The sequence below is a fragment of the Ipomoea nil genome, unplaced genomic scaffold, assembly GCF_001879475.1.
Source record: "Ipomoea nil cultivar Tokyo-kokei standard unplaced genomic scaffold, Asagao_1.1 scaffold0925, whole genome shotgun sequence".
In the NCBI taxonomy this organism is placed as follows: Eukaryota; Viridiplantae; Streptophyta; class Magnoliopsida; order Solanales; family Convolvulaceae; genus Ipomoea; species Ipomoea nil.
Genome location: NW_017617353.1, coordinates 67,501 through 75,970, shown reverse-complemented (window position 1 = coordinate 75,970; position 8,470 = coordinate 67,501). Strand labels below are relative to the sequence as shown.

The window sequence follows — 8,470 nt, the reverse complement described above, 5'->3', positions numbered from 1 at the left end:
ACTGACTGAAACCGAAAAGGTCGGTTACGGTCGGTTATCGAATAACTGAGAATTGCACAACGCAATGTAAATTTCAAATAAATAAAATTATACTATTACATCATATATTCAATTCTAAAAGGCATAACGTACAATCCAAAATCAAAACTCTAAAATTACAAGTTCCAAGCATTTCCAAAATCAAAGAGAAGACGGCTATGAGTGTAGTCACCAAAACAAAATACTAATACCTTGGAGTGAGTCTGTGAAAACTGAAAACTGTGACTTGGGCAAAAGTGCAGAACCGCAAAATGAACTTTGAAGAGGTGAAGACCAGGGAGGCAAGGACAAGTCGCCAATGGGCGGAGCCACCGACTGGCCGAGAGCCAAGAGCTGGTGCTAAAGGTTGATTGCGAGAAGTCGAGAACTGAGAATCCTTGAAGGTCGATTGTGATTTGCGTCGCTGAACGAGATGCCGATGAAGCTTGGAACAGAGAGACTGAATTTAGGGATTTTTGTGGATTGAAATGTTGAATTCGGGATATGTGTGGAAGGGATGTTAGTGTTATAGTGAAATAGTGTTAGACTTTTAGATTATTATATTGTTAATGTTGGGCAGATGGACTATTTGGTTGATATTAAGGCATTGGGCTTTGCTTATGGAGTGGACATCTATTGGGCTAAACTACAAATAACTTATATATATTATATATATTTCATTAATAATATATATACTGTCGGTTATTCGGTTACCGATAATTTTGAACATCAGTAACCGATAAAAAATCGAAAAACCAAAAAATCGTATAACCGATATTTTTAGAAACTTGATAACCGATGACCGACCGAAAACCGAAATTTTCGGTCGGTTCGGTTATCGGTTATCGGTTTTGTCAGTTTTTCGAAAATTTTGCTCACCCCTAACCTCATCGAATAATCCAACGAATAGCAATATTGGATATTAATCAAGACTCAAGACTCTAAATCCTAACCATTGGGTTCACAATACACCGCTCTAGACTTATGAGACATCAATAAATACACGCAAGTACACAATGGAACAACATAACGGAAGTCAATAACATCATACTAGTGGGTGGTTTGGGCAGGTGGCAAAGTACCCACCGAAACTCCACACTGTACCAGCGGGTGGTTTCGGCGGGTACCTTGTACCGGCGGGTGGCAAACTGCCCGCCAGGCCCCCGCTAGTACCGAAAACCTGAAGAAGAAATTATCTCGGAAAAAATTCCAAGAATGTGCACATCCAAGTCCAAATACCTCAATACTTACATCAACAACAAATGAGACTTGAATTCAAGGAATAACTCATCAAATAACATCAAATAACCCTAGATACAAGCTCTACAATAGCATAATCACAAGAATATGCATCACACCACACAAGATCATCAAAAAATTAAAGCATTTATACAAAGAAAATAGGTTTTGTTGGACACAGGGTTACCTCTTAGCTTATCTAAATCCTCCTAGATCACTCTTGCAAGTCCTTCTTAATGGGCTCTTCATTAATAACTCCTTACCCAACAAACACAAGAGAAGTCTTAGATGAAGAAGATGCAAACACCAAGAAATAAAACTATAAACACCTAATACTTACCCCTCCTAGGCTTGGTGATAGAGAAAGGTGAGACCTTGCTTGGCTTTCTTGGTTGAGAAGGTGAAGAGCTCTCTTGGGTAGGATGGGAGAGTGAGAGTGGCGTGAGAAACAAGCTGAAATGTTGAGAGAGTTTTGGCCAAGTGTGGGGATTCTAGGGTGAGGGTTTTTTATTGAGGCTTGGGTTCCAAGCTAGAAAATCTGAAATAACCATTAAGGGCCTCTTTCTTTCAAGATAAAGGCTAGAAAGGTTTCTTTTAAGTAAATGCTAGGGTCCAAAGGTTTTAAAATAAGGTCCAACCCATTGACCATATTAAAAAGGTTAAGGGATTTGGGTCAAACTAGATCCCCTAACTAGATTCAATGGAAAATTATAAAAAGAATTGTAAGGGTAATTCGGAGGGTTAAATCCTAATTAACTTGGGTTTAAGGAATTAATTCCGGGGTGTCACACTCTCTCCCCCTAAAAAGAAGCTTCGTCCTCGAAGCTTAGATGCAAACGAGGTTTAGGTCTTTACAAACAGCTTGGAGTGTAGGTCGTGTGACAAGAGTCAAAGGTGGATTAACAAAAAGGAGAATGGCTGAAAGGAGGTTTTCACCAAGTTAAATTAACTAAGACTATGCACCGGACTACCCAACTTACCCCACACTTAACTCTAAGCATAACAGAAAACTAAAAGTATTCTAAGATACCTTGGGTAAACAAGCCGGGGTAGCGTTCCCTCATAGCGTCCTCCAACTCCCAAGTCGCTTCTTCGGCTTCATGATTGGATCAACAAAACTTTTACCATCTTCACCGACTTCCTGCGGGTCTCTCTTGTCTTGGTATCCAAGATCTTCACGGGTCTTTCTTCATAGGACAAGGTCTCGTCTAGGGACACAACTTCGTGTTGAAGAACATGAGTGGCATCATGTACATACTTCTTTAACTGAGACACATGAAAGACATTGTGTACACGCTAGGCGGTAAGCCAAATTCCCAACTCTCTCAAGAATTTCGTAATGACCAATAAATCTAGGGCTTAGCTTCCCCTTTTTTCCAAATCTCATCACTCCCCAGGTGAGAGAGATCTTCAACCAAACCTTTTCTCCCACTTGAAATTCGGCTGGTCTTCTCCCCAAGTCGGCATAAGACTTTTGACGATCTTGTGCTATCTTCATCCTTCCTTAAATCAATTTGATTTTCTCTATTGTTTCTTGCAAATACTGTGGTCCCAAAGTCACGGGGTTGACCAAATCTTCCCTACACAAAGGGCTTCTACACTTCTGACCATACAAAGCTTCGTAGGGTGCCATTTGAATACTTGCATGATAGTTGTTGTTGTAAGAGAATTCAATCAAGTCTAGATGTTCTTCTCATGAACCCTAGAAATCCAACATACAGGCTCTTAACATATCCTCTAGAGTTTGAATTGTTCTCTCAGTCTGTCCATCAGTAGCGGGATGGAAGGCTGTACTCAATTTTAATCTTGTATCCAAAGCTGCTTGCAACGATTTTCAAAACTGAGATAGTAATCTCGAATCCTCTTTTCGTGCTCACTTCTCATCCTTATACTATACTAAAGTTGCAAATTCTGTCCTTAATATTTTGTTAGTAAATGAACAAAAAAGTGCAATAATAATAATTTAAAGACAAAAAATGAACATGATCAACAATTAAAGATAAATTCTACATTTATCGTATAACTTATGAATGAAAAGTGTAATTTTCTCATATTATTATTCACAACAATTATAATTTATTTTAATCCGTATTTTCATCCAAACGCCACATTATTTTCTCAATAATGTCTTCATCCATGAGTATCGGAGCATCGTGGAGCCCAAAGAGCCACCCGAACTCATCGGATTTTAGGCTTTTGAGTTCCTTCCATCCATCCTGAATTGGGGCCTTTCTCTTACTCTTACCAGTTACCGCCATCACCTAATCACTGGAGAAGCAGTCAGTCAGTAATGGCATCCCACGCTGCTGTCGCGAGATCTTCCTCTTATGCTTCAGCCACAGCAACACGACTGTTCACTTTCAACACTCGTAAGCTATCTTGCTACATTCATTGCTCTGTAGTATTGCATGATTGATACTGAAACATGGGTTTATAGCAATTTCAGGAACATTTCCAAAGACGCAATCTTCGATTCTGATGCAATTTAGGAGCAGTCGCAAGAGTAAGAATATTCGGAGTGAAAGCATTAGTTCTGCTTCTTCTGGTAGCATCGCAGTGCGGGGCGAGTCATTCCGAGTCAATGCCAATGCGGGTCGGGGAAATGGGAGCACTGTGGAAGCAAATGGAATTGACGGTTCTAAACCTGTTACCTTTAAATGGCCTGATAACAAGGTCATTCATAATATGCCCTCTTTCAATTTCTTCTTTTTGACAATATTAGCTACTGTTACTGCTTCTACTGATATATATTGCATAAGTTTTAACCCAAAGAGTTGGGGTTTGAGGCAGGGGCGGAGCCAGGATGCGGGGCCAATAACAATTTGAGAGAGAATAATAAAATACATTAATAGTATTTTACATATTCCAAAATACATCATTATATTACAAATCTACTATAACGTATTCCTGAATTCAATGGCTCAATACTTGTAAATGATTTACTTGAGATGTTGAATCTTCAGAATTCTTTATATTAAAGAAAAGATCAATTCTTTGTCTTTTTCATTTCAATTCAAACTTTCGATGTTCATAGTGTTAATATATATATATATATATATATATATATATATATATATATATATATTTTACAAATCAATTGAATTAACTAAAACAAAAAAAAAAAGAATAAATAGACAAAGATTAAAGTAGTAGAAATTTAAAGATTTTGGTTGCAAAATGACAATTTATTATTATAATAAGCAAAATTGCAATGTATTTCATTTGCAAATTAAAAAACTAACTAGATAGCAAATTAGAAATCCACTAAGTTACCCTAGAAGCTTGCATGGAGGGGGGCAAAATGACAAATATTTAGTGATCGGGGCCAAAAAAAAAAAAAAAAAAAAACAACAATACTAATAAAGAAAAAATTGGTGGGGGGGGGGCAAGGGGGCAAGTGTAATGTGGCTCCACCACTGGTTTGAGGTCTAGTTCGATATATATGTTTATCTGTTGGGAAGCCATCACAATTAGCAAACTTAAAGTCTTTGTGATTGCAGTTGGTAATTATATTTCTATTAGGCTGAGTATACTTATTTTATTACCATGCTTGCAAATTGACACTATCATGGGCTGCTGTTGTTTCTGTTACTTACAAATATGTGTTTAAAGTGATCCCAAAATGTCCAGTAAATTTAACTATTTAATTTTGATGTGTGCAGAGGCCAAGGGTATGCATACTTGGTGGTGGATTTGGAGGACTTTACACAGCACTAAGATTGGAATCACTTGTTTGGAGTGATGACAAAAAGCCCCAGGTAAGTTTCAATTTTAAGTACATGTTCAGATTGTGATAACAATTCCACCATTTATTCAACAAATTAATACATATACTGGTCATTGAATGTATAATTCATTCCTTCTGCCAATTGGGAGTATTAGTAATTTGGAAGCATGATTGCATTCTTGCTTATTTGTGTACTGGGATAAGTGAGTTGGTAATTCTGATGTCTGCAGGTCATCCTTGTTGATCAATCTGAACGCTTTGTTTTTAAGCCCATGTTATATGAACTTCTTTCTGGGGGTATGTAATAGGTTTCACCAATGAAGAGATTTCTTTTTCAGAGTTCTATTGCTAGTATCTATTCTGTTCATGATTATTGCTATTTTCTAAATGCAGAAGTAGACATGTGGGAAATTGCACCATTATTCTCTCAATTGCTTGCAAACACCAGCGTGCAGTTCTTCAAAGATAGGGTCAAGTGCCTATATCCACGTGACCATTTGCTGACAAATGTGCCTGCACCAACTGGCCCTGGAGGAACTGTTCATCTTGAAAGTGGCCTAGCTATTGAATATGACTGGTATGATTTTTAGATCCCTAACCAGGCCAGCTTGGTTGAGCATTTTAAGATGCATGAAACAACACTAGGGATGGTGATCAACCCCAATTTCCCAACAATATTAGTATTGAACTTATTGAATTAATTCCATTTTCAGTTCCTCAGCTATGAGTGGAACACCACTTTTTTTGCCTGTGGAGGGGGGTGGTCCTCCAAATATGGATAGCAGGACAAAATATAGTCCTTAAACTGGCCAATGGAAGGACCATTCTTGTCCTTGCTCAAATGTTTTCTCTGATTTCTACATCTTTTACATTTGGGCAGCCAGGTTGGTTCTTGCACTAGGAGCTGAAGCCAGACTTGATGTTGTACCTGGAGCTGCTGAATATGCATTGCCATTTTATACCCTAGAGGATGCTCTTGTCAGTATGAGGATAATAGTTAGAGTTTTGTATATGCTAATAAATTGAAATATTCAGCTTTCATGCAAATTGTATGAACTCTCGCTTAAATTGGTTTTATTCATTTGCAGAGGGCTGATGAAAAGCTAAGAGATCTTGAACGTAAGAACTTTGGCAAGGATTCTCCAATATGTGTGACAGTGGTAGGGTGTGGTTATGGTGGAGTTGAATTAGCTGCTACTATATCAGAAAGATTGGGAGATAGGGGAATTGTACAAGCCATTAATGTGGAAAAGACAATATTGCCGAGTGCTCCAGAGGGGAATAGGGAAACTGCATTAAGGGTAAGGAACCTTATCTGTGAATTGCAGTATTCATACCTGTTAGTACTGATGGTTTTAAGATCTTGGGGGTGATGAATACCCACCACCCACCAGAGAGGTGGAATCCAATATGTGGAAACAAGTCTGAAAAAGGGAAAACAGTAATGTTGTAATGTTATGTTATTGTTTTTAATATAAGAGTACATGTATATGTAATTATAGAGATGAAACCAACCCTTAGTCTAATCTATCTAGCTAGATGTGAACACTCTAAACTGATGGTTGGAAGGTAACTGTCCAACTCACATTTTAGACATGTTCCATATGTTAAACAATACATTATGCTTTTGCAACAGTATATCCTATATTTTGCAACTAGGTTCTGACAGTTGTCTTCATTACTTGAGAACTATCATTTTTTGTGCTTATTTAAATGAAGCTCTGTAGTTGTGAGAAGCAAACCTGCACAAAACTTTCTAAGGGTTTTACAAATAAAGCATTTTCATGCTACATGATACTACATTTCTGATATTTCTTTTCTTATATCTTGACAAAGTTGGTATGTTGTTAATCACACTGGAAATAGGACTTGGAGCAATTTCTTGTGAATGTGATAAACACCGTTATGAGAAGTGCCCCCTCCTAGTTACACTATTAACATATACTGATATACTCTGTATGATTTTGTAGCAAGACACTTGAAATTTTTGGAGTAAAAACTGTATCTGCATAATGCTTTTCAGTTATGTTTTTTATTCTGAATTTTGGTTCTTTCCTTGTACTTAATTTTTATGTTTCATAGGGAGTGCAGTGCTACTATGAGAAATATGTCATTTTGCATCTTTAAATTGTTCCACCATTGACAATGACCAACAGCCAAACTATAGTTTTCATCCATTTACACTGTTTTTTTTTGCCAATATAAGGGGGATGATGTTATTATGCAATGCAAGATTCTTTTGTTGTCATGTTAAATTTCTTTGGCATCTTGCGCACATCATGATCTACTTGTACTTGTCAAATTAAACATTGTGTATTAGTGACTTTTCAGGTTCTGTCCTCCAGGAAAGTTCAACTATTACTTGGTTACTTTGTCCGTTGCATAAGAAAAGCTGTCAGCGGTGAAGTTGACTATGATGATCCTGAAAATACGGTATCAGTTCATGCTACAACAGCTCATCATTCTGAAAGTGTAATCCTGGAGTTGCAGCCTTCTGAAAGAGGCTTGCAGGGTCAGATTATAGAATCAGATCTAGTTTTATGGACTGTTGGATCAAAACCACTACTTCCTGAGATAGAACATGACGATTATCCCTATGAACTTCCTCTTAATGGTCGAGGGCAGGCAGAAACAGATGAAACCCTCCAAGTTAAGGGTCATCCACGCATATTTGCAGTTGGTGATGCTTCTGCATTAAGGGACACAAATGGAAAATTGCTTCCTGCCACTGCACAGGTGATTGACAGAAAATTTTATTTTTGACAATTGAAGTTAATTGTAAAGAAACAATAATAATAATAATGATATGATAATAAAAGATCCATGGAATGATAGACCTCAATTAGTTATCTTGTTCCCTTGAAGACATCAACTAAGCTTACTATCCATTTATAGTATGCAGTGTTCTCCATTTTGATCACTTAATTTCTTCACAGGTTGCTTTCCAGCAGTCTGATTTTGCAGGGTGGAATTTGTGGGCTGCTATCAATGGTCGGCCACTACTGCCATTTAGGTAGGGTTTTAAAATTGTTTCCTTGTTTCATTATATATTGTAACATTGCTGTTATTGTTGTTTTCTGTCATCTTTCTGTTTCACTTTCCTTTGTTTTTTGTTGCAGTATCAATTTTGTCATGGCATGAGTAGTTCACAATCACAATAAAATTTAATGCTCATGGTCTTGCAAGATGGATCCATGTAGCTTTTAAGTAATGGAAAAGCAAGAGTATAACAAATGTTGGCAATGAACTATTGAGACCTTTCTTTGCATATTGTTAGTTTAAAAAAGACACAAGAGTACATCAAAATAACGAGCATGATGGTACCTGAAGCAGATATGATTGCTCACTAAAGAGAATTGGTAGGCACTGCATAGTTGTAAAATATGTGACAACATGGCTAATGATCCACTCTCTTCATTTTATTCTTTCTGATGAAACCATCAATCAAAATGGCTGTTATGTGCACTATTATTTTGTGTATACATG

The 8,470-nt window shown here is 37.2% G+C and overlaps 1 protein-coding gene across 1 annotated transcript in view; it reads left to right on the top strand.

The window, feature by feature from the left end:
* The first annotated feature begins 3,367 nt into the window (after positions 1 to 3,367).
* LOC109179495 (alternative NAD(P)H-ubiquinone oxidoreductase C1, chloroplastic/mitochondrial) overlaps positions 3,368 to 8,470 on the top strand; it is a 6,076-nt gene continuing 973 nt past the window's right edge. Inside the window, exons 1-9 of the mRNA XM_019329001.1 lie at positions 3,368 to 3,626; positions 3,695 to 3,930; positions 4,920 to 5,015; positions 5,215 to 5,281; positions 5,378 to 5,561; positions 5,869 to 5,962; positions 6,073 to 6,285; positions 7,316 to 7,720; positions 7,921 to 7,997. Coding sequence (XP_019184546.1) covers positions 3,548 to 3,626; positions 3,695 to 3,930; positions 4,920 to 5,015; positions 5,215 to 5,281; positions 5,378 to 5,561; positions 5,869 to 5,962; positions 6,073 to 6,285; positions 7,316 to 7,720; positions 7,921 to 7,997 — 1,451 coding nt within the window. The 5' untranslated portion in view covers positions 3,368 to 3,547. The remainder of the gene's footprint in view (positions 3,627 to 3,694; positions 3,931 to 4,919; positions 5,016 to 5,214; positions 5,282 to 5,377; positions 5,562 to 5,868; positions 5,963 to 6,072; positions 6,286 to 7,315; positions 7,721 to 7,920; positions 7,998 to 8,470) is intronic.